We start from the raw sequence: 25,862 nt of genomic DNA, 5'->3' as shown, positions 1-25,862 counted from the left end.
AGTAGAAAGACAGGGGCTCGTGGTGAGATTCATACCAACAGCAGGGTTGAGGGACAAAATGGAGGGAAACTTGAAGAAACAAGGAAGGTGAGGACCAATGACTGCAAGAGGAGGACATGGGGGTGAACATGGTGGACAGCTGCAAAGTCAATCAAAGAAGTGAAAGTAAAAATTGGAAACTCGGAAAGGGGTTTCCTGGGAGGGAGGGTTGGGAGGTTAATGGGGTAGAAAAGATCATTGCTTTGGATGGGGGAGGGAGGAGGTGATCTGAGATGGTGGTGAACAGATGTCATGAAGAAAGGACAGAGGGCGCAAGACCAGAAAGGAGGCTGTGAAAGACAGAGAGACCACCGACCTGTCTGTGATGGGAAGGTCATGGCCCATCGACTCAGACACTCAGCTTCATCATGGGAGATTCCAATGATCTTGAAGGCCTTGCTTTCCATGGTGTCAAGTTGAGTTAAATGTATTATACTCAAAGGCTCTTCCTATTAAGTCAAGGAGTATAATCACAGAACAACATGCAAAGTTTATGTAGGCGGCCATGCTTGCTCCAACTGCCGCACCCCCGCTCCTCCACCCACCCCCTTCTTATCCCAATAACCATAGGGTGCATCTCCGAGTTACTGTAAATAACAATATTCTACACTGAGCAAGGTGTGATTTTTGTCTGTATTTTACATCCATTTTGTTACATAAACGGGTCCCCAACCATTTCTTGAACATACATGGTCCATTTTGTTCAAACTTGGCACAAGTATGGTACATGATGGTATACACACACACCTCACTTTATTTTGTGATCTGATAAAAAATGGCCGACTGGTAGATTGGCGGCCATTTTAGTTGTAAACAAGTACAAAAAGTTTTAATTAAAACAAAAGCCGCGTCGATGTTACACAATGCCTAGATGCAGCTGTGCCTATAACGTCGATGTTATAGGCACAGGACATTCCTATTGATTCGATTACTTGATGTTATTTTTGTGCAAAGTGAAAATATATCTCGGCAATTTCCCGTGTGTGGAGACGAATTTTTAATATATCTCGGCATTTTCCCGTCTGTTATTTCAGGCGGTGTATGACTGACCATGCCGCGATTTAAAAAAAATATATCTCGGCAATTTCCCGTGTGTGGCGACACGTGAACGAAGCTATGCTCCTCTCCACATTATTGTGACGACGTATAAATTAAATATTTCATCGTGACGATTGTCATCAAATGGACGAATTTTTAATATATCTCGGCATTTTCCCATCTGTTATTTCAGGCGGTGTATGACTAACCATGCCGCGATTTAAAAAATATATATCTCGGCAATTTCCCGTATGTGGCGACACGTGAACGAAGCTATGCTCCTCTCTCCACATTATTGTGACGACGTATAAATTAAATATTTCATCGTGACGATTGTCATCAAATGGACGAATTTTTAATATATCTCGGCATTTTCCCGTCTGTTATTTCGGGCGGTGTATGACTGACCATGCCGCGATTTAAACAAAATATATATATCTCGGCATTTTCCCATCTCTTATTTCGGGCGGTGTATGACTGACCATGCCGCGATTTAAAAAAAAAAAATCTCAATGGACTTGAAGTTACAGGCCTTTGAGAATTCATTTCGTTCTATAAAGGGCAACTTTCATCGGATTTTCTTCCCGTTTTTTTTCAACCAAGTCTAAAACTATGTTAGCGACTGTGAAAAATGAAATGATATATCGAATTTGATTTGAAATAAAACTGTGTGAGAGAGGAAGACACCACGGGCCTACAAAACAGGCCTCAAAGCTATGCAAGTTAATAAAATGGTGGATATTTGTTTATATGAAGCCTCTGACAGAATGGGTGGAGCTATGGTTCCCAGAATGGGTGGAGCTTTGAGGTTTTGTCTTCTCTGCAAGAACAAGAACAAGAAGAACAACAACAACAGCAGATGGCACTCTATGAGCAGCGTCTGCGACTCGGCTAAAAACACGATATTGACCACTTCCTCAACTATCTCTCAGAGATACATTTACTGATCTTGTTCAAACTTGGCACACAGATAATGAATGATGGGTTACATATGCACGTCATTGTTTTTCTTGATCAGGTCTAAGATGGCCGACTGGTGGCCATTCTGTGACTTAAACATGTCCCCAACCATTTCTCAGACATTAATAGACTGATTTTGTTCAGGCTTGGCATAAAGACAATACATGAGAGTATACATATATGCAGTAGATTTTGTTTTGTAATCCGCCAAATGAGGGCCGACTGATGGCCTTTTACTCCGTAAAGCAAAATTAATAAAACCACGGGAACTATAACATTTAAGTCTTTTTCTTCTTGTTGTCAGATAACTTTGTAGTTAGGCAGTTAAGAGGAAGCATCGTTAATTTTTTCAGGAAAGCACCAAATTTGGCACAGATGTAGTATGGACCTCTACAATTGTTTTCCTGAGAAGCCCAAAAATTCAGAAAATTCAAAAAATTCAAAAAAATGTCCTGGATGCCGTGAAAAAGGGGAGAAAACGGGTATTGATTCGAACTGTAGATTCTGATATTGTGGTCTTGGCAATAGCACACTACTTTACCTAACAGTCACACGGTGTGGAGGAACTCTGGATTTCCATTGGCACTGGTAAAAGCTACTGCTACCTTGCCATCCATAAAATTGCCACCGGCCTTGGCCGCAGGAAGTCCGAGTCTAGAAAGATATGTTGCCATCCTCTATGACCGGACTACCGAGATAAAGGTAGTCATGAATGACATGAATGACATGCGCCGACACTTGTTCACGAAGAAGGCAAGAACAATTGATCACATTCCCCCAACAGCAGACGCCTTCGAACAACACCTAAAACGTGCATGTTTTCAGGCTGGACACGTATGGAGTCAGGCACTTGTGCCCTACCCAGAACTTCCATCACCAGCTGATTGGGGCTGGATGAAAACAGGGACTTCTTGGACACCAATTTGGACCACAATACCACTGATACAGGAGGCATGTTCAGAGCTTACAAGCTGCCATTGTAAGTCGGCCTGTAAAGGCAACTGTAAATGCTCCAGGGCAAATCTGCCCTGCACATCACTGTGTGACTGCGATGGACAGTGCTTGTAGTACTACGCGTCTGTGCGAGAGCCTCCACCTTTCAAGTGCCCACAATATTTTAAGTTAAAACTGCAACTGTGTGTAACTTTGATTAATTAATACCATTCCATTGTTATCAGAGACCAATAAAACAATGTGTATCACTTGGGATTGAAATTTTACCTAAAATACTATGAGAGATTCAAGGAAAATGGAAACACCATGGCGGCCATCTTGAAATTAAATATGATGGATGCCAATCTTTATGCAATTGATCCCATTGGATTCAGAGACCATGAAAACATGGGGTAAGACACTGGAACTGTGGTGTTATCGCTCATAGTATAGAAGTTATTGAGGGAAATAGGTCACAGAGGGCGGTCATGTTGAAATTCAAAATGGCGGCCACCAGGGGTTCTGAATTTTTGGGCGCCCCTCAGGAAAACAATTGTATAGGTCCATACTACATCTGTGCCCAATTTGGTGCTTTCCTGAAAAAATGAACGATACGCCATATTTTTCGGTCTTAACTGCCTAAGTATTGGAAATATCTTATTCACAAATAAAAATATAGTTAATTCTGAGGAAATAAATAATTAATTAATCGAAGGAATAAATAATTATTTGATTAGTTGATTAATCAATAAATAATAAATACCTTTTACAGCCAAATCGCTTGGTCATTGTCTTGTCCAAATATCAGCTTCCTAGCTCAAAACGTGCCTGAGATGTTGCCCAGATGTGAAAGAAAATAAATAATTACTGATTAAATCAATAATCATTTATAATTTAATCAATTAATTGATTAATCAAAAAATAAAAAATATTATTTTTGCCAAAGCACATGCTCACTATTGTGCCCAAATTTCAGCTTCCTAGCTCAAAATGTGCCTGAGATATTGCCCAGATGTGAATGAATGAATGAATGAATGATCGTTTTTAAGGCCATTTTCCCCGCTAGAGCGGGGGTTAGCATTGCGGGCCCCAAGACAATCATAGTTCCCTGTTTGAGGCAATGTTTTTATGGCCGGATGCCCTTCCTGACGCCAACCCTTAGTCGCCTCTAACAATGCGCAGGGATACGGTCCCTGGTCTTACGATGCGCAGGTCTTACGGTCAATAATATTGCCCAGATGTGAAAGAAAATAAATAATTACTTACTAAATCAATAATAATTAATTATTTAATCAATTAATTGATTAATCAAAAAATAAAAATATCATTTTTGCCAAAGCACGTTCTCACTATTGTACCCAAATTTCAGCTTCCTAGCTCAAAGGATGGCTGAGATATCACCCAGACAAACAAACAAACAAGAAAACGGAGTAAAAACTGAGTACTCCCTTTCAGCGCGCGTCATCGCCAGGCCCCCTTCGGTGCCCGGCGATGACGTCATGCAGCGCCTGGAGATGGAATTGGAAAGGAGAGGTGTATAATAGACAACGATGTGGATGGAGTTCAATACTCATCAATATAATTTCTCCCCATCTCCACCCACTGACCCCTTTAATATTACCGACTTTCATGAAAAATAAGAAAAGAAAACGGAGCAAATTATTTGAAAAATTTACTGGTTCTGCACGTTAAACTTCCTAACCAACTACCACACCTCATCTGTTTATAAAACGTATGTAATATGTGGATATATTTAGTTCCGCCACCAAAGGTGGATGGAGGTTATGTTTTCACCCCTGTCTGTCTGTCTGTCTGTCTGTCTGTTTGTCTGTCTGTGAACAAGAACAAGCCGATTCAATTTTGGTTCAGGTCCGAATCCAGATCGGGCCGACTAACCCTAAAAAAACCTCATAATGGTTTTATCAACCCTAAATGATTTCAGTTGCCTAAGAAAGTATAGGTGTGTTGTCCTTTGGACACCTGCAGCGATTTACTGTGTTCTGACCATGATAGGTTATCATCAGTGATCATACCAAATACTTAAATACTTATATATGAGTTGTCTCAATATTAACATCAAGTTGAAGATCAAGCATCAACATCATCAACAACAACATCAAGCATCAACATCAATATCAAGTTGTCCAAAGTCTCAATATCAACATTGTTAATCGTTGCTGGAGATAACTGAGGTTTGGATTCCCTAAAGTCAAAAAATAATCTCTTTAGTCTTTTTGGGTGTTCATCTTAAGAATATTGTTACGGAAACGGGGGACGGCTCTCCCGTTAGCAAGGGGGGGGGGGGGGGGTTAATCCCCTTGTCCTGTTAAGCTGGCCATCTCCGCCGGTCCTGGTACTTGTAATGCTCCTTTGTGAGGTGGGATTGATCAGGGTTATTGGTCAAGGTGTTCTCCCGAATACCTTCACCAATCCCTCCGCAAAACAGGGAGACAAGTACCGCTCGAAACCACGGATGAGATGGTATTTTGCCGAGCGGTTTAGCAGTCCGCAGTTCGAGCCGTTAGCAATGACTAACCCGATTATAAAGCGTCGGCCGAAATCGTGCCACGTATACTCAATAGGGGACAGGACGAAAGCGATCGGATGAGAAAGAAGAAGCCAAAGGTAAGAAATAACAGGGATTTATTACTACAATACAAAACCAATGGAAGAAGAGAAGAAATAAAAGTAATATACAGGAAATGGAAGGAGCAGAAGGACACAGAGCAATTCCTTAAACAAGCTTAACTTATACCCAGACAACATGAACAGAACAAACTCACGTACACAAAAGGATGGAATGGCAGGGATGGTATGGGAAGGCAGAGAAGGGTCCAGGCAGATGGTAGGCGTCGAGGTCCGGCTCCAAGCGCGCGCTCCGATCCACGCTTTGGGGTCGAGGCGAAAACCCAGCAAACAGCTCCGCGTGTCGTTGGACGCGACCGGACAATTATATAGCGGGGGAAAGTTGGTATGTTGCATATGCAATTCTCGGCCGGTCAATCTCCGTGGCCCTCTTTCTGCCGCTCGCTCCTGCTCGCTCCACTCGACCTCGACCTCAACCTCGACCTCGACAGAACTCGCAATTCATCCTCCCTCTCTCGTCTCGCGGTGGGGGCTTCCCGTAACGGGTTATATAGCCACGCCCTGGAACCTTCACGAACCTGCTCGATCTTTCTGGTCACGCCCCACCAAGCCATGCCCACCGATTCCTGGTTGGTCGTAAGGGCTTTCTGGCTCCACCTTTTGATGACGATGGGCGGGCCACGCCCTTCTTCTCCGAGCTGACCGCGTGGGTAATGGAGGCGAATGCGGTTGGAAATGTAGGCTTTGGGGCAATTGAAAAGGGGATCTATCTTATTTGATTTGGTGCAGCGTAAGATCGACTAGTGGGAACATAGCCTTAACTGAAACACAGAATAACGATATAACTATGGAGAGGTCCTATGATTGGCTACGTGCTTGTACATGGACTAGCTAAGGCGCGATCATTTCAATTAACAGCCAATTAAGGGGAAATGTACACAGGGGTTATTTATAAGGGATTTTAATACTAAATTTGATAAAGTGAAGGTTCTAAAAACTGCAACAATATTTTCACTACAGCATGTAACAAAATTCTGAATACTCTTTCTATAATCAGTTCACTATCTTTAAGAAACCTGACAATCAGTGTCATCTGCATATTTAAAAAAGCTAACATTGAGTGTGGAATATATTTGTTTTGGAAACAGGATAAAAAACAAGGATGAAAAGAACACATCCTTGTGGGGCCCCAGAATTCATTGGTGTCTGTTCTGATAGGATTTTGTTAGGGTTCATTTGGGATCAATCGAGGACAGTTATATATGTACAGAATGTTATGTATGCATGTTGAGCCAATGATTCGGTTAGCTCATGGCATCACGTGAACACTTTTGCTCCGATGGTGCACAGTGGAGTGACGTTAGCAGCTGAAGTCTCATAATAAAAATAATAATATTCCATTCATTCGCTGGCAATGCTTCTGCTTCAGCTAGAGCGATGCAGTTTCCATGACACAGGAGGTTAGTAGGTGAGACAAACACATAACCCTAGTCAGGTGGACAGATTTGGATAAAACTTGGTAGACAGGTTGGATGTGTGACAGGGACGAATCAATTCGACTTTGGTGAAGATCCGAATCCGGATCAGAGAAATGTTATTATTTTCTAAGTGATTCTTCATCATTAAGTGATAGGGCCAAAAACAATATACAATATGGCATCATATTTCAAAACGTTGTGGACGACTTATGCCACAACGAGGTGTGCGAGTTGGGGAAGTGACAAGAACAAGCCGATTCGATTTTCGTTCAAGTCCGGATCCAGATCCGACCTATCAGTGGAATACAAAACGTAACTTCAGCCTGGTGGAGGTATGTGCTCTATATCGAGTGCTGACATCGTGGGCCAGACGTTAATCACGTTAACCAACCTGCCTGCGGTGAGTGAGTGAGAGGCCCTTGGAGTTAGCTTCATCGCGGGAGATTCCAATGATTCTGAACGCTTTGGTTTCAACTGGTGCCATCATGGAAAACAACGAAAAGCGTTGCACCTCAATATATTCGAAACCACTCCGTGGAAAAAATGTAAACGTGGCTCATTGGGAAGAACTCAGCATGGGGAATAAGTGTTGTTAACGATGACGCTATTGCTGCATTAATTATGACGTCATAATTTGACAGGGACAATGCTAAGTCTGATCAGTTTAAAATTGCTTGAGCGTGATCCACGCAATTATTATTCGATTTATTCGATTATATTCTAAGTACTTCAACTAAGTACTGAGTTAAGGGTCTGAATACTCTGAATACAACTCTGAATACAACTAAGTACTGAGTTAAGGGAAAAAATGAATTTGAACGATTTCAGCAAAAGGCTGCAACATAACAAAATGTGAAAAAAGTGAAGGGGTCTGAATACTTTCTGAATGCACTGTATATATATATATACATATATATATATATATATATATATATATATATATATATATATATATATATATATATATATATATATATATATATATATATTTTGTATACTGAATCGAGGCTCGTGAAAGACCTAACATTTACTTCACAAACAAATCAACCAGACAAACAAAATATATAAAAAGAGGGAGCGGAAGACAAGATGGGGAGAGAAGGGAAAGCACACAAACACAACATTTGAGAGCAGGGAGATGTGTGGGAGGGAGAGGGCTTGGGGGGAGGAGGCGTGGGAAGGGGGGGGGGGGGGCGGGAGAAGTATAAAACACAAGGACACCAAGGACTTCCAGGACAGAAGTTGGTATTTCAAAAAAGTGGAATTGGGGTGAAATTAGCGGGGGTAGAAAAGATCAAGGTTTTGGATGGGGGAAGATAAGAGATGGTGGTGAACAGCTGTTTTAAAGACCTGGAGGGTGGAGTGGGATTGAAGAGAGTGAGGGAGTTTGTTCCAGAGGCGGGAGAAAAGAGGAATGAAGGAATGAAGGAGTGAAGGTGAGCAGAGAGTCTTGATTTTGGCAGTTTAACCATAAGAGGGTTGCAGGCAGATCTTGTGTGACCTGTAGGAATATTTGCGGGACAGAGCCCAGAGAGAGCTGGGGGGGAAAGGCCAGAGAGGAGTCGGTAGAAGACGGAAAGACCACCAACCTGCCTGCGGTGAGTGAGTGAGAGGCCCTTGGAGTTAGCTTCATCGCGGGAGATTCCAATGATTCTGAACGCTTTGGTTTCAACAGCGTGAAGACGAGCTTGGTGTGAGGCAGGAGCACCAGCCCAGAGGGAAGAGTAGTATTCCATTGAGCTGCGGAAGAAAGCCTTGTATGTGGTGAGGAGCTCAGGTGTGCCAAGGAAGGACTTCGCACGACGGAGGATGCCCAGTCGGCGACTGGCTTTGGAGGCCAGATTTGAAATGTGGTTTTCCCAGGAAAGATCATGGCAGATAGTGAGACCCAAAAGCTTGAGTGACAGAACTTCTTGGAGAGGATTATTCAGAAAGTGGATGGGAGGGTTGTCCAGTCAGTCTTTTTGGAGAGACATCGTAAGAGTGTGAGATTTGTCAGGATTGAAAGACATGTTCCACTTATTTGCCCAGTCTGTGATATATATATATATACAGTCACATGAAAAAGTAAGTACACCCCATGTAAAGTTTTGACTTTTTCAACATATAGCTATTTGATCTTCATTTCAACAATATTGATAGATAAAGGTGATATAATATAACAAATATCATGAAACATTTACATTTTGTAGTCCATTGTATAATTTAAATAAACATAAATGCAAATTTCGCATTTGGAAAAAGTAAGTACACCCCTACATTTATCACTACTTCAATTACCCAAAATTAGAATCAGGTGCACCAGCTCAGGTGCAAATGATTAGAACATCATTAGAGAGGATCTTGGAGGAACCTGTCTTATTTAAACCTCAGACATTTAGTTTGGTTTGCTCTTTGTTGTTGAAGTGTGCGGCGTCACCATGCCTAGATCAAAAGAGCTCTCTGAGGCCTTCAGAAAGAAGGTTATAGATGCCCACGAGTCTGGGAAGGGATTTAAAAAGATCTCCAAACAATTTGAAATCAATCATTCGACTGTCCGGAAGATCATCTACAAGTGGAGAAGATTCCAAACAATTGCCAACTTGTTCAGGCCAGGCCGCCCCAGCAAGTTCAGCCCGAGAGCAGACCACAAGATGCTGAAAGAAGTCTCTAAGAACCCCAGAATGTCATCATGGGACCTACAGGTAGCTCTTGCCACTGTTGATGTTAAAGTGCACAAGTCTACCATTAGAAAGAGGCTGAACAAATTTGATCTACATGGGAGGTGTGCCAGGAGGAAACCTTTGCTGTCCAAAAAGAACATCAGGGCAAGACTAAAGTTTGCCTATGAACACCTAGGCAAAGACCAGCACTTCTGGAACAATGGGCTCTGGACAGATGAGTCAAAGGTAGAGCAATTTGGCCACAGTACCAGAAGACATGTTTGGCGAAAACCAAAGACAGCATTTGACCACAAGAACCTGATACCAACTGTAAAGCATGGTGGTGGAAATATTATGGTTTGGGGCAGCTTTGCTGCATCAGGGCCTGGGCAGCTCACCATCATAGAATCCACTATGAATTCTTCATTCTACCAGAGGGTGCTTGAGGATAATGGGAGGCCATCTGTCAGAGAGTTGAAGCTCAACCGAAGGTGGACCTTGCAACAAGACAATGACCCTAAACATACCAGTAAATCCACCAAGGAATGGCTGAAAAGAAAGAAATGGAGGGTTCTGGAATGGCCAAGTCAAAGCCCGGATCTAAATCCCATCGAGATGTTGTGGGGGGATTTGAAACGAGCTGTGCATGCAAGAAACCCCTCAAACATCGCACAGCTGAAAGAATTCTGCATGGAGGAGTGGGCAAAAATTTCTCCCAGTCGATGTCAGAGACTGGTAGACAGTTATAAGAAACGCCTACTTGAGGTTGTTTCTGCCAAAGGGGGCAATACCACCTATTAGAGCCAATGGTGTACTTACTTTTTCCACATGCGAAATTTGCATTTATGTTTATTTAAATTATACAATGGACTTCAAAATGCAAATGTTTCATGATATTTGTTATATTATATCACCTTTATCTATCAATATTATTGAAACTAGGACGTGCCCGTACGTGGGTGCCCGTTCCTTGCCAAAAAAAAAAAAAAAATGTCTTCGCCCATGCATGCATGGGCGTGCCCGTAAGTGCGTGATGTGACCGTACAATGAATGTATCGTCCCGACGCCGCAGCTCGGATGGCGCTGCAGTTAATCGGGTCTGTATCGGCAGAGTTATTATAAACGTGTACTACAATCGATCGTACCTTACAGCGTCTGCTCGCCACGTTCAGCATCAGTACGTCGTCACTATGACTATCCGTAAGTCCGGAAGTGACGTCCTCATTTGACTGTCCGGAAGGTCGCATATCGCAGTTACGATGAATCGCAAATTAGTTTTAATTAGTTTTAAAACATAGTTTAACGCCAACATAGCGCCAACATAGTTTTCCAACGTGAAATAAATGAATACGCTCTCAAATGTGCCGTCCGAGGCAGAGTCTGATCGCCACGTTCGGCACACGTGATAGCTCGCTGCTCTCTGATTGGTTGAATCGTTTTTTGGACATAGCTCGGTAACTACTTCTCCGATTAATTTAAAACCTTGAAAAGGCACATCCTCAGGTCCCCAGCAATATACCTGGCAAGTTTCAAGTATATCGGACCCGTGGTTGTCGAGAAACAGCGGTCACAGACACACATACACACAGACACACAGACACACAGACACACAGACACACAGAGATTGCTGGAATTATAGATAGATAAGCGGCCATGGAAAAATGCCACGATAAGATATCTATACACCTTAACACAGATTTCACCCAAGGCGGAAAATTTCTTTGGGAAGGGGGGGGCTAATAAAGTCACTACAAGCTCCATTACGTGACCCTTAGTCCTCCTGTCAAGTTTGGTTGAGATTGGATAAGTAATGACTGAATGTATTGTGGTCATACAGGCAGACAGACACCAAATTGTGTATTTTAGTATGATACCCATGACTTGACCCTGGGTACCCCAAGCATGAATGCAAGACTTGGTGATGCAAGACTTGGTGGTCAGCCAAGCTGTTTTGGATTCCATTAAGAAGAGACATGCAGACATTGCCTCATTTTATGTAGTAGAAGTAGGATAGGATGGCAGGGCCTATCTTCAAACATAGGGAAATGTTCAAACCACTATATGTCTTACCATGTTCTCACCAATCCTGCAGGAGGAGACTGGTTATCCATTGCAGAGGGTACACCTCATCGGGTACAGCTTGGGTGCACATGCGGCAGGTTTTGCCGGAAGTCATATGACCAAAACAAACCAAATTGGAAGGATCACCGGTGAGTCAGGACATGGACGTATCTCTGAACTCTGGGCAGATGGTTTGATTGCAAAGTGTGATTTTTTTTTGAACCTTTTGAAATGGAAAATGGTTCTTGCCATTGGTAAAAGCCAGCACTTTGTCATCCAGGTCTGGACCCGGCTGGACCTCGTTTTGAGGGCAAAGATTCCCACCGGCGCCTCTCTCAAGAGGACGCAAAATTTGTGGACGTGCTGCACACCTTTACCCGTGGCTCTGTGGGCCTGAGCATCGGCATCAAACAGCCAGTGGGGCACATGGATATTTACCCAAATGGCGGCACTACTCAGCCAGGGTGTGACATCCGTAACATTTTCGGAGGAGTTTCATCTCATGGACTCGTTGGTTGGTATTTGATATGGTTGAGCATTCTTTGCTCCCTATGCTCCTTCTTCTTCTTCTTCTCCTTCTTCATATTCTCTGACAATTCCTCCCTGCCTCCTTTGTTCTGTATCCCCAGCCTTTGCCCAGGCCTTTAAATGTGAGCACGAACGCTCGGTGCTCCTCTTTATCGACTCTCTCCTGCACAGCGCCGGCCGTGCGTATCGCTGCAAGGACGCCGAGCGATTTGATCGTGGCCTTTGTTTGAACTGCCGTAAAATGCGATGCAACATGCTGGGCTATGGTGCACATGCCATGCGTACTCGCCGCAGCTCTACGATGTACCTTCGGACTCGAGGGGACATGCCTTACCGTGGTAAAGTTCGCTCTCGTGCGGTGTGCAAGCCCATACATCTTGTTAACCCTTATGAAATGCGTACGTCTTAAGAGTGTACTTTGACGTTGATAAGTATTACGGTATAACCTAAAACATACGATAGTTATTTTCTCCTGAAGTTAATATTTATTCCTTACTAGTGATGTACCCGTGCTACGCACGGGTGGGAGGCCAGAAGCAAACAGGCAATGCAGAAACGGCGAATGCTAAAGAATGAAACCAATAAATTCCACATTCCTGTAGCACCTTCAGTCGCACGTCAGACATGGACAGCAAGTTCGTGAAGGACTTCCTTGAAAAACGTACCCATTCGCAAACAAACGGGTACGTTTGTTCCATTCCCAGTCAATGGCGAATCTGCATATGGCGATCCGCGAAGTCACGTTTAGAAAGTAGAAACCGTCAAGGCATTTCATCATTCACTTGAACTCGATATCTCTTTTTTCATTCCAAACAGCATAACTCCAATCACAAATTAAACAACATTCATATAAAAAATAAACTTTTAACAACATTCGTGACATAAACAAATATTTAAATCCTGATGTGAAGTTCCGTACGGTTGGGTGAATACAATTACGAATTCAAAATCGTAATTGTATTCACTCAATTCCAATCATCAATTGATACTTTAACAAAACGATTAACACGATTAACGTTTAACGATTTAACATTACGATTGAATGACGGTTGTATTGGGATATGATCAAACCCACGCATTGCCGTCATCTGTCCACTTCCGCATTCGCGGCAGGTTCATAATTCTCATCAAAATCTAAACGGTATTTGAAGAATTTCAACAAAAACCACATCACTGTTCATGTCGGTAAATATTATTCCATCGTGTTTGGTAAAACTGGAAAATTGGGGAAAAATTGGAAAATTGGAAAAACAATATAGCCTATTTTACTCCAGGGGGTCCCAGGATTACCCACCCAAAATTTTGTTGCGATCGTTTCAGCCGTTTTTGCGGTACCTGGGAACGGACAGACAGACGGACATTTGGTGAATTGTTGTAAGATTCTCCCGTTTTATTGACGTAACAGCTAAATAGCAATCTATTTATTACATACCTTAATACGTTAGGGACTGGCAAAATACCATAGAGATATGTGCATTCACTATTGAGCTGTCTAGCCTGAGTTCGAATCTTGACCAAGATATCAACTGACGCCCTGGTGTTTAGCTTGCTGGGCGAGGTATCTGCGTGTGCACCGATGACCGTTAAGCCTGAGGACCCGTCTGCCAGTACTGGTCATTGGTGAAGGTTAACTATCCCAAAGTGTCTTTCATGAAGAGTAGGCAAGTTATCGCCGACACGATGAACAAGTTACAAATTCCTGTTCAAATGTTCCCACCATCCCGCACTTGTTAAACGTGGCGAGTACACCAATACTCCCAACGCGAGTCGAGGGAGACCTTTGTCCTGCAGAGAACTGAAAATAGACTGATGATGATGATGATGGAATATGGCAGAATATTTGCCTCCCCTTCTTCACTACATATTCTAATATTCCACAATCTAATATATTCTGTCTCACTGTCGTCTCTTCTCTCATTTTTGTCCAACCCAACCGCTCAAATCTCTGAGCTCTTACAAAAAATGAAGTTTCAATTACATTTCTTTCTTCATAACATACATAACAGAACTGGTAAGCATCCTTAAAAAGTCTCATCGAAGAGTGTTACACACACACACACACACACACACACACACACACACACACACACACACACACACATACACACACACACACACACACACACACACACACACACACACACCAGACTGTGTGTGCTCTATCCTATAAGCGCTGAATACCAAACAACGAAACACCTTGTCCCATTTTTCGTTTTTGGTACGACTCAGCCCCGCCACCGACCTATCGGACTCAAAGCGGCTGCTCTAACCATAAACGCCGCCACGTCTAGTGACACTTGCAAGAAATTTAAAAAAATTTGATAATACAAAACATTTTGTTCTGGTCATCTTGTTCTGGTTTTATATGAAACAAAGGAATGCTACTTTTATCACCAACAGTCCTGCTTTGTGTAACTTACCAGGTCTACTCCAATCTTTCCACCCCAGTGCATCATTACCAGCTCAAGGTTGCTGTCAGCAACTCCCAGGCGATGCAGCAAGAGCACACAAGGCCGACCTTCACTCTGTCACTCTTTGGCACAAAGGGAAATGCTGAGGAGCTTCCCGTGGCAATGTAAGCAATGTTAATGGGTGGGACCTGAGTCCATTACTGCCAAAGGACCTATAAGGATTGTTGTTCATAATTTATGATTGAGGTACTTTTAAGAGTTTGGAAATGTATAACATCAGACATGTTTTGTCAGACATGACATCAGGACCGCCTCTCTAGACATATCTCAAGCTTTCGATACAGTCTGGCATCCCGCCTTACTCTCCAAACTCTCTGCCTTTGGCATCCAAGGCCAAATCCACACACAGCTTACTGACTTCCTCCAATCTCCTCCAATCCTTCTGTCTTCTACCGACTCCTCTCTGGCCTTGCCCCCCCAGCTCTCTCTGGGCTCTGTCCCGCAAATATTCCTACAGGTCGCACAAGATCTGCCTGCAACGCTCTTATGGTTAAACTGCCAAAATCAAGACTCTCTGCTCACCTTCACTCCTTCATTCCTCTTTTCTCCCACCTCTGGAACAAACTCCCTCACTCTCTTCAATCCCACTCCACCCTCCAGGTCTTTAAAACAGCTGTTCACCACCATCTCTTATCTTCCCCCATCCAAAACCTTTATCTTTTCTACCCCCGCTAATTTCACCCCAATTCCACTTTTTTGAAATACCAACTTCTATCCTGGAAGTTCTTGGTATCCTTGTGTTTTATACTTCTCCTCCCCCCCCCCCCCCCTTCCCACGCCTCCTCACCCCAAGCCCTCTCCCTCCCACACATCTCCCTGCTCTCAAATGTTGTGTTTGTGTGCTTCCCCTTCTCTCCCAATCTTGTCTTCCGCTCCCTCTTTTTATATATTTTGTTGGTCTGGTTGATTTGTTTGTGAAGTAAATGTTAGCTCTTTCACGAGCCTCGATTCAGTATACAAAAAAAAAAAAAAATCTCGTAGCCAACATGGCGGCTCTCAACAGAATCCTTTCATCTCCTCTCCCTGTTAAGGCTGGAGTGCCCCAAGGCAGTGTTCTGGACCCAGTCCCATTCCTGATCTTCATAAATGATCTCTGACTCTTTGGAATTTTTAAAAATCAATTTGCTGATGATTCCACCCTGTGCCATGACACCCCTCATCCTTCGGACAAGACAGCAGGAACCTCTTCCCTCTCTTCAGACTCAAGTTGGTCAACCACTTCGAATATGTATTTTTATCCTAAGAAATCCCATACTCTCTCTCTCTCCTAAAGGACCATATGGCAGACCCCCATCCACTTTCTTAGCAATCTTCTGGCGGAAATTCAGTCACTCAAACTCCTGGGTCTCACTATCAGCCATGATCTTTCTTGGGTAAACGACATTTCAAAAGTAGTTTCCAAAGCCAGCCACCAACTGGGCATCCTCAATCGTACAATCCTTCCTTGGCACACCATAACTCCTATCCCCCTAAAGGCGTTCATCCGCAGCTTAATGGAATACTGCTATCTCGTCTGGGCGGGTGCTCCTGCTTCACACCTCGCTCAGCATGCTGACGTGGAAATCAAGGCCTTCAAGATCATTGGAATCTCCCGCAAAGAAGCTGAGTCTATGGACCTATCGCTTTCCCATTGCAGACAGCTCAGTGGTCTCTCTGCCTTCTACCACTTCCTTTCTGGTCTTGCACACTCTACTTTTTCTGTGCTTTGTCTCCTGCCCCCTTCCCCTTCCAGGTTTTAACCCACTTCTGGTGAAAATACCTAAATCCAGAATCACTGCTCATCTCCACTCATTTGGTCCTCTTTATTTTCCTGCCTGTGGAACCAACTTGCACACACTTCAATCTCATACTTCTCTCCATGTCTTCAAGACAGCTGTTCACCACCATCTCAGATCATCCCCCATCCAAAACCATGATCTTTTCTATCCCCGTCAACCTCCCCCATCCCCATCCCCAAGCGCACCTCCTTCTAAATTTCCAGCTTTTCATTCTTGAAAGTTTCCTTCTGTATCCATCTTGTCCACCCATACGTCTTCCCCTACCCCTCATTCCTCCCCACACCAATTATTTGTCGTCTCCCTCTATTTTGTCCTTCAACTTTGCTGGTAGTGTTTCCCCCTCTACGGTTCCTTTTGGTCTGTTACATCCTGATCCATTCGGCGTTCTTGCGCCTCCACAAGTCTTGATTCTGTATACAAAAAAAAAGAAAAGAAAAATCAGGAAACTTTTTTTGTCAACCACCATTGTTGCTCTTATTTCGGCAGGAATGCTGATGTCAAACCCAACCGCACACAATCCTTCCTGGTGACAACGGAGATGGATGTTGGTGAAATAACCCACGTGGGTTTGCATTGGCCTGTGCCTGAAGCCTGGTACAGCTCTGTGTGGACGACAGTCAAGCGCCTATCGTTGTCTTGGTGGAACGAATCCACCACCAACCCAATGATCTACATCCGTCGGCTGATCCTCAAGAGTGGAGAAACTCAGCAAAAGTTAGTTCTAATTGGTAGTTCGAAAATCAGAGAATTGTGAAGTGCAGCAGAATCGACATGAATTTTTGTACTTACAGTAGCTGTCTTGAAAAGCCGAGTGGTGTATCAAACGAGGCATTTGACGAGTTCATACCGCTCCTTTCACCCCTCCGTGGTTCAGGATGAAATTTTGCAGTCAAGACGGACGAGATGTTGAATTGGCACCTACAGGAGAGGAGATCGTGCTTGTGAAGTGTCAGAGCAGCTAGCACCAGGTAAATCATTTTTGTTTCAATTCCTCACCCTTTAATTGCTTTCACTATCTTCGCCTTTTCATCTGTGAAAAAACTGCACCTTCGAATGTTTTTCCTTCCACAGAAGAAGCAACACTCTGGAGCTTGACACCAAGCCGTCGTTTGAGGCCAAACCTCCACGATGACTCTGAAATTCATGATATACTTGAAAAGTTTGAAATTTCCACTACTAAGTGCCATATCTAATCATTTCATTTTCAATCAGTAATTTCTTACCTTACTGATACATTCTTACTATTAGTTGTGTATTAACCAACATGAATATATGTATATATATATATATATATATATATATATATATATATAGCACGGTTCAAAACTAATTACACCTTTTTATCTGTGAAGGTCCTTATGAGGAGCACAAAAGGTAATTTAGTTCACTGGACGAGGTGTGCGTAACGCGGAAGCACTTGCACTGGAGTTGTGACTTGAACCCTCAATCCTCAGGTGCTTCAATTTCTGGTCAAATCCAGAAACTTGAGTTGAAACCGTAAAAGAACCTCAAACCAGCAAACACTGCCAAAACGACCGGTGCATATTTAAGTGTCTTGTACATACTGTCACTTTTATTCATGCCATCAGGCATGTAAGTTATTAACGTCATGTACTGTATATAATTTTGTACAAGTATTTTAACACTGTTTTTCTGTACACCGTGCTCATTTTAAATAATAAATATGAAAGCAGCTTCTTTAAAGTGCCAACTATTGTCACTCTCTTGCATCATTTGGGCTGGCATAGACTCCTAGAGGTTAGCACCTGGCTAGTTTGGGTTCAAATCCCAACCCTGCTACGCACCGTCATGCTGGTGTTTCACAGGCAACGCGTGCGCCGGTCCCTCGGATGGATGCTAACCTGGGCGTCCCGTCTACCGGCATTGATTGGTGGACATTGGAGATGTGTCCTTCATGAAGAGTAGGTGAGCTATCGCCGACACCTTGAACAAATTCCTAATTTTCGAAAACAAAACAAGAAGTTTGTACGAGCTTGCAAGGCCTTCTAAGGCACAAAATTCAACAAGAAAAAGCAATCAGAGGTTGCAAACCCTCGCCAGGATGTATTCTCAGTGGTTTTTTAAAGACTTTTGTGTTAAAACAAATATGGCGGCCGAACCACGTGACCGATGACGTCGTCATTATTGTTTTTCTAAACTAATTTATTCCGAGATTATGCTCAAGAAATGTCATCTTGATTGGATGAAATTTTGTACTTGTCGAATTATGACGTCATAATGGAGGCAACTATGACATCATCATTAACATATTTTATTCCCCATAGAGAGTTCCTTACAATGAGCCATGTTTCGATTTTTTCTATTCAACACTTTCCGAGAAATAGAGGTGCAAAGTTTTTCGGTTTTTCCAAGATGGCGGCCGAACCACATGACCTATGACGTCATAATTAACACAAAAAAATTATACAGGTGGAGTTGCACCTATGATGAAAATTTCCTGTCAATCGGACGAACGGTTGCAGAGAAAATCATATTTATTCTGTGCGGACAAACAAACAAACAGACGAACAAACAAACAAGAAGACGTCATGCGTAGCACGATACTTGCAAAATCCGCCCTCCCCCACCCCCCCCACCCCCAAAGTTTTCCATTGATACAGCAAATTGTCCATTTCATGAAGATTAAAATTTACAATCTTGACCAAAGCTCGGGTCAACAGGATGAAAAGTGACTTTTTCAGATGAAAAATGAGGATATTAGAAATTTGGCCTATGTTGACCCTTTGGCCTATGTTGACCTTTTGGCCTATGTTCACCTAAAATATAATTTGTGGTTGAAATCAGTGACCAGACATGCAAGTCCTCTTCAAATTTCAAGTCAATCAGATGAAAATTGAGGATTTTAGAAATGTGGCCCATGTTGACCTTTTGGCCTATGTTGACCTTTTGGCCTATGTTCACCGAAAATATAATTTGTGGTTGAATTCAGTGACCAGATATGCAAGTCCTCTTCAAATTTCAAGTCAATTGGATGAAAATTGAGGATTTTAGAAATTTGGCCGATGTTGACCTTTTGGCCTATGTTGACCTTTTGGCCTATGTTCACCTAAAATATAATTTGTGGTTGAATTCAATGACCAGATATGCAAGTCCTCTTCAAATGTCAAGTAAATTGGATGAAAATTGAGGATTTTAGAAATTTGGCCTATGTTGACCTTTTGGCCTATGTTGACCTAAAAATGCTTGGTGGTTGAATTCAGTGACCAGATATGCAAGTGGTCTTCAAATTTCAAGTCAATCAGCTGAAAATTGAGGATTTTAGAAATTTAGCAAAGTTGGTGACATTTGGCCTATGTTGACCTTTTGACCTATTGACCCCCAAAACAATAGGCTTCTGGCATTTGACCAACTCTACCATTTGGGGAAGTTTGGTGAAGATCGGTTGAAAATTGTGACCTGTAGGCCGGTGACAAACAAACAAACAAATGAAAAATCTTCGATTTTGCAAGTAACAAACACGAACAAACGGACTCGAATGCAATACAATCTCCTCTGGCGAGGGTAACAAGTACAGCCTGTCCCGGCCACTGAACGTTTATTCAAAAGGATTAAAAACAAACACGTAAAGTCTTGAAAGTGGCAATGGGATTCGTGTTAGAAATTGATTGGAATGCCTTTTGTCCTGGAGGCTTAGGTCAACGCCAAAGTGGAGTGCATAAAGTTATACTGATTAATCCAAGCCCGACATGGCGAGGATTCCAAAGCAGGAAACAACTCATGGCTTTGGAAGCTATTATCGCATTCACACAACAAACTTTATTCACAATTAAATAAATCATCTCAATCAGCTCATGTACTTCTTTGAAGATGCGTTTGATCTTTGAAACTCGAGTTCTATATTAGTGCAACGTTAAGTCAAAGAAACCCGCAAATGCCAGTGGCGCAGAGGCCACTAGGCTTGGAACGCTATTCCACTTCTAATGGGAATGGTACACCGGTCGCGGCTTACTTGACAGTCAAGCAACCGGTATCGTATTTAATCCGCAGGACGACCGTGAACACCTGGGCCACTGTGTGGGATCCGAAGGGAGTGGTGCGGTAACTGCAGCCATTGCAATAGCAAAGTATAAAAGCGGTGCGTTTCGCAAACCTTTTTGACGATACTGCGTTGCCTTTCAGTCGCATATTTTATTTTATCAATAACGAAAGTGGTAGCAAAATATAGCTATGTACATTTCATCTTTTCGCCGCCATGCTTATTTCTGGTAAACGAGAGTTTGTACAGAGGTTTTGGTTCCCATGAAGGGGAATGAAGAAGAGGAGTTGTGTGTGATTGGACCAAATCCATTCCTGATCGTTGGTTCCACATAATGTTCGGTGGAGGGCCTTGCTAGTGCTCGGGGTTCCTCAAAATGGACGTCCGGCAAGCGAGGGTTTGCCTGGCCCCCTCTCTCCTGTCTCCCCTGCCCCAGTGTCACTGCCGTATCTGATGCAGCTCCTGTTGCGGTACACGGCGGTTGCGGACTCTCCGCTCCCTCTGCCTCCGCAGTGTGGACATTCCTGCAAAATCACGTGCGTGGACACACCCACACACCACTCTCGGTGAAGGCTCCTAGTAAGAGTTTCTCCGACACCGTGATGCCTTTAGCATCTGCTGTGGACTTTTTGCACAAGTTTAAAGGAAATTCATTATGTTAGCATACAGGTATGAAAGATTAACACCGAGAATCTTCCTAGGGACACACTATAGGTACACACACCGAAAGATAAATACAGTTTCGACAAAAATACAATTGTGAACAATAATTACTTAACTTCGAAAGCATGGAGAGCGTGTGCAGCTTAGAAAAAACCGTGCCCTTGCCGACAAAGATCTCGCGAGATCTCCATCTTTTCGCCACATCCATATTGTATAGCGATAGGTCAATTCGTCCTGCATATGATGGCGATAGCTTGACCTATCGCTCTCATTTCTTTGCATTTGGGAAGCATGAGCTGAGTATTTCAGAAGTGGCATGATTGCCCAACCCTTTTAAGGTGCTTACCTTGAAGCTGTCTCTGTTTCTGGGTTCAACCCGAGATAGAGTGCAATTTCACCTGATACAGTCCCCTGAGAAGTAAACTGGGCTATCCCACATCAATAGCCAAATTAAGTCTGGTATGCCAGTCATCTTTCAAAGTCAGTACACCTTTGGGGTTAACAACCATTTTTCAAAAAATATGTTCCTCGAGTTGTATGGGAACCTTATTCATTAATTTAGTGTGCAGCATGCCCAGTTAAAGTCCATCCGAGGGACAGCACGCACATTGAATCGCACTGCCTGCGAAACACCAGGATGGCAGTTTATAGCTGGCCCAAGATTCGAACCCAGGCTAGACAATTCAGAGGCGAGTGTGCATATCTCTAGGCCATTCTGCCAGTCGAATGGGTACCTGAACCTTGAAAACATTTTTTTCTGAACTTGTATAATGATGGAGAGCCCCCTTTACTTCTCAGCAGCTCATATGACCAAGGACAACCTCTAAAGGGAAGTGTACAAGTCAGCATTTCCTGCAACCAAACTATGGGCCTTTGACACCACCCAGAGTCCTAAAGCCAAAACGAATTGTCATGCATACGTGGAGCTGCTGTTTCTGCATCAATCACTTCATTAACAAACAATAATCAGAAATATGGAAATAAGGTTTGCCAACGGTACAGGACATAATGTAACTTCAAGGGTACAGGAAGCAAACTGTTGCAGAATGCCTCATTTTCAAATATTCAGAGGTCATCGGTGATGTCAGATTGGAATGTTTTTGTTTTTAAACAGTGGTGGAACAGTGTGTGAAATGAAATATGAATGAATGAATGATCGTTTTAAGGCCATTTAAGGCCATAAGGCTAGAGAGGGGGTTAGTCCTTGCGGGCCCCAAGACAATCATGGTTCTGTAGCGGTTACCGCTGGATGCACACAATCGCCTTGCACCGGCCAGAACACGGCCAGACGCGCCTCTCCCGGGCATGCCCGGACTCACTGTTCCCGGGCACGCCCGAACCTCCCGGGCACGCCCGGTCTCGTCTTTCCCGGGCATGCCCGCTCTCGCCTTTCCAGGGCTCGCCCAGAGCGTCCGGGCATGCCCGCTATCGCCTTTTCAGGGCTCGCCCAGAGCGTCCGGGCATGCCCGCTATCGCCTTTCCAGGGCTCGCCCAGAGCGTCCGGGCATGCCCGCTATCGCCTTTCCAGGGCTCGCCCAGAGCGCCCGGGCACGCCCAGCCTCGACTTGCCAGGCCGCACCCAAACACGCCCGGGCAGGTCCAGACTCGCCTTTCCAAGGCTCGCCCTTGACACCCGGGCATGCCCGGTATAGCTTTTGCTGGGCAAACTTCCCGACATAAATGTGTATATATATTGCTGCCCGATAAACGGGCTTGTGAGAATACCTGAGCTGTTTTGTTTCAATAAAGCAACTCGGACGAATTCCGTCTTTGGTCGCGTCAATTCTTTCGACTCGCGTTGGAGCGCAGCTCCTTCACTGGTGACCTACCGACATGGATACGGCAGTGACGCTTAAACTGCCTACCTTCTGGGAGGCTCACGTGGCTGTTTGGTTCGCTCAGGCGGACTCTCAGTTCGCCCTGCGAGGCATCACCGCGGACGACACCCGCTTCCACCATGTTGTGGCGGCGCTCGGTTCCGCCACCGCGGCCCGCGCCTTGAGCCTCCTCGAGCACCCGCCGGCTGCTGACAAATACGACGCGCTGAAGACACTCCTCCTCGACGCTTTCGCCCTCTCACCGGCAGCACGCGCACGGCGCCTGCTCGCTCTGCCCGAGCTCGGCGACACGCGCCCGTCAGAGCACATGGACTATATGCTCTCGTTGCTCGGTGAGCACTCTCCGGATTTTCTGTTCCGCGAGCTGTTCCTTCGCCAGCTGCCTCACCCGGTACGCCTCGCCCTGGCTGGCACGTTGATCACGGATTCCCGCGCCCTTGCCAGGGAAGCCGATAAGATCTCCTCGGCGGGCCAGCACATCGGCGCGGTTACCTGGAGCCCGCCGCCGTCCGAGGCGACGCCCACGACGCCCGAGCGCCCTGCGCGGTTGGAGGCCGAACTGCCGGTGCAACTGGCAGCCGCCACGCCGCACCGCCCGCTTCCGACACGACGGCCGGGGCCTCCACCTGACCGTGCGTGGTGTTATTACCACGCCAGGTTCGGACACAAGGCTCGGACGTGCCGGCCCCCGTGCACTTTCGGCAGGTCGGGAAATGGCCGGGCCGGCGTTCATTCCCAGCCATGAGCGCCGGCCACTCGGGCAACTTGCTGTTTATTCGGGACAAAGCGTCTGGGCGGCGTTTCCTGTGTGACACCGGCGCCCAACTGAGCGTCATACCCGCCTCCGAGCAGGACAGGCGGCACGCCGTTTGCGGCCCCTCTTTGGTCGCTGCTAATGGCTCGGCCATACGCACTTTCGGCCCACGCGTCGTCACCCTCTGCTTCGGCAGCCAGCGTTTTCAATGGACTTTTGTGACCGCCTGCGTCCCCATGGCTTTGCTGGGCGCTGACTTCCTCTGCGCGCACGGGCTGCTGGTCGACGTCAAACGTCGTCGCCTTGTCAACGCTGAGACCTTCAGCTCCCTGGCGTGCACGATGAGCAGCTCCGCGCCGACCGAACTGGCGTGCGCCCTCCCGGCAGCGAACGAGTTCGCTCGCCTACTCGCGGAATTCCCGGCCCTCACGCGGCCGACGTATTCGGCCGTCGCGGTGCGGCACGGGATCGAGCACCACATACCCACTACGGGCCCGCCGGTCTACGCCAGGGCCCGCCGCCTCGACCCGGCCAAGTTCGCCGTGGCGAAGGCCGAGTTCGACGCGTTGGAGCACCTCGGCATCGTGCGGTGCTCCGATAGCGCGTGGGCCTCGCCACTGCACATCGTGCCAAAGCCGGGGGGTGGATGGCGCCCGTGTGGCGACTACCGCCGTCTCAACGACGCTACCACCCCCGACAGGTACCCGATCCCGCATATTCAGGACTTTTCCGCCCGTTTGGCGGGACGGGTCATCTTTTCGAAAATTGACCTGATACGGGGCTACCACCAGGTACCTGTCCGGGCGGCCGACGTCCCGAAGACGGCCGTCATCACGCCGTTCGGCCTGTTCGAATTTTTGCGGATGCCGTTTGGCCTCAAGAACGCGGCCCAGGCGTTCCAGCGCTTGATGGACGGCGTGCTGCGCGACCTGCCGTTTCTTTTCGTCTATCTGGACGATATCCTCGTCGCCAGCACGTCCCGCGCCGAGCACCTCCTCCACCTCCGAACACTGTTCGGTCGCCTCAGCGAGCACGGCTTAATTGTCAACCCGGTCAAATGCCACTTCGGCGCGACGACCGTTGACTTTTTGGGCCACCGCATCACCAAGACCGGGGCCGTGCCGCTGCCGACCAAGGTCGAGGCCATCACCACGTTCCCACGTCCCCGTTCCATCAAGGCCCTCCAAGAGTTCCTCGGCATGGTGAATTTTTATCACCGATTCGTGCCCCGCGCTGCTCAGCTCATGCGGCCCCTTTACGAGGCCCTCCGGGGCAAGCCGGCCAAGCATGACATTGTTTCGTCCGCGGCCATGGACGCGGCCTTCGCCAGCGCCAAACGGGCCCTCGCCGACGCAACGCTGCTGGCTCACCCGGTGCTCAACGCGCCCATTGCCCTCACTACGGACGCCTCCAACTACGCGGTGGGCGCCGTCCATGAGCAATGGGTGGACGGGGTTTGGCAGCCACTCGCTTTTTTCAGCCGGCAACTCCGGCCGAACGAGTTAAACTACAGCACGTTCGACCGCGAGCTGCTCGGGCTATTCCTGGCCGTTCGCCATTTCCGACACCTCCTGGAGGGCCGCCCGTTCACGGCTTTCGTCGACCACAAGCCGTTGGTCTATGCAATGGCTAAGGTCACGGAGCCGTGGTCGGCCCGCCAGCAGCGCCACCTCTCCGCCGTGTCGGAGTTCACCACGGACATCCGGCACGTCGCCGGCAAAGACAACGCCATGGCCGACTGTCTTTCTCGGGCCAGCGCGAACGCGGTCCACCTCGGCGTGGACTTCGCGCTCATGGCGGCCGACCAGACCACCGACGCCTCGGTGCAGGCACTCCGTGCGGCGGACACGGGCCTCCACCTGGCCGACATTCCCTTCGTGGGCACCGTCCTGCTCTGTGACGTCTCCCAGGGCCAGCCTCGCCCCATCGTGCCCGTTTCCTGGCAGCGCCGCATCTTCGCCTCCATCCACGGCCTTTCTCACCCGGGCCGGAAAGCTTCTCAGAAGCTGGTGTCGGCACGTTTCGTCTGGCACGGCCTTCGACGAAACATCCGCGACTGGGCCAACGCCTGCACGGCCTGCCAGCGGGTCAAGGTC

The 25,862-nt window shown here is 46.0% G+C and overlaps 3 protein-coding genes across 3 annotated transcripts in view; 1 reads left to right on the top strand and 2 right to left on the bottom strand.

Annotated features, from left to right (window-relative positions):
• Window positions 1–14,706, bottom strand: part of LOC137431140 (centrosomal protein of 78 kDa) — a 91,360-nt gene extending 76,654 nt beyond the window's left edge. The window contains exon 1 of the mRNA XM_068122121.2: window positions 14,686–14,706. The gene's annotated coding sequence lies outside the window, so the exon portion shown is untranslated. The remainder of the gene's footprint in view (window positions 1–14,685) is intronic.
• On the top strand, window positions 11,725–17,723 carry LOC137431141 (hepatic triacylglycerol lipase). The gene is made up of 7 exons (XM_078781530.1): window positions 11,725–11,886; window positions 12,018–12,251; window positions 12,367–12,603; window positions 14,714–14,840; window positions 17,001–17,228; window positions 17,389–17,482; window positions 17,586–17,723. The coding sequence occupies exons 1-6, from the start codon at window positions 11,748–11,750 to the stop codon at window positions 17,474–17,476; spliced, it is 1,053 nt and encodes a 350-aa protein (XP_078637656.1). The 5' UTR covers window positions 11,725–11,747; the 3' UTR covers window positions 17,477–17,482; window positions 17,586–17,723.
• A 2,316-nt stretch (window positions 17,724–20,039) lies between these two features.
• LOC137430727 (disintegrin and metalloproteinase domain-containing protein 10) overlaps window positions 20,040–25,862 on the bottom strand; it is a 135,218-nt gene continuing 129,395 nt past the window's right edge. Inside the window, exon 16 of the mRNA XM_078781524.1 lies at window positions 20,040–21,035. Coding sequence (XP_078637650.1) covers window positions 20,950–21,035 — 86 coding nt within the window. The 3' untranslated portion in view covers window positions 20,040–20,949. The remainder of the gene's footprint in view (window positions 21,036–25,862) is intronic.

Source organism: Myxine glutinosa, chromosome 7 (genome assembly GCF_964187855.1).
Source record: "Myxine glutinosa chromosome 7, kmMyxGlut1.1, whole genome shotgun sequence".
Lineage (NCBI taxonomy): Eukaryota > Metazoa > Chordata > Myxini > Myxiniformes > Myxinidae > Myxine > Myxine glutinosa.
The sequence above is the reverse complement of the archived record's forward strand: the minus strand, read 5'-3'. Positions and strand labels throughout refer to the sequence as shown.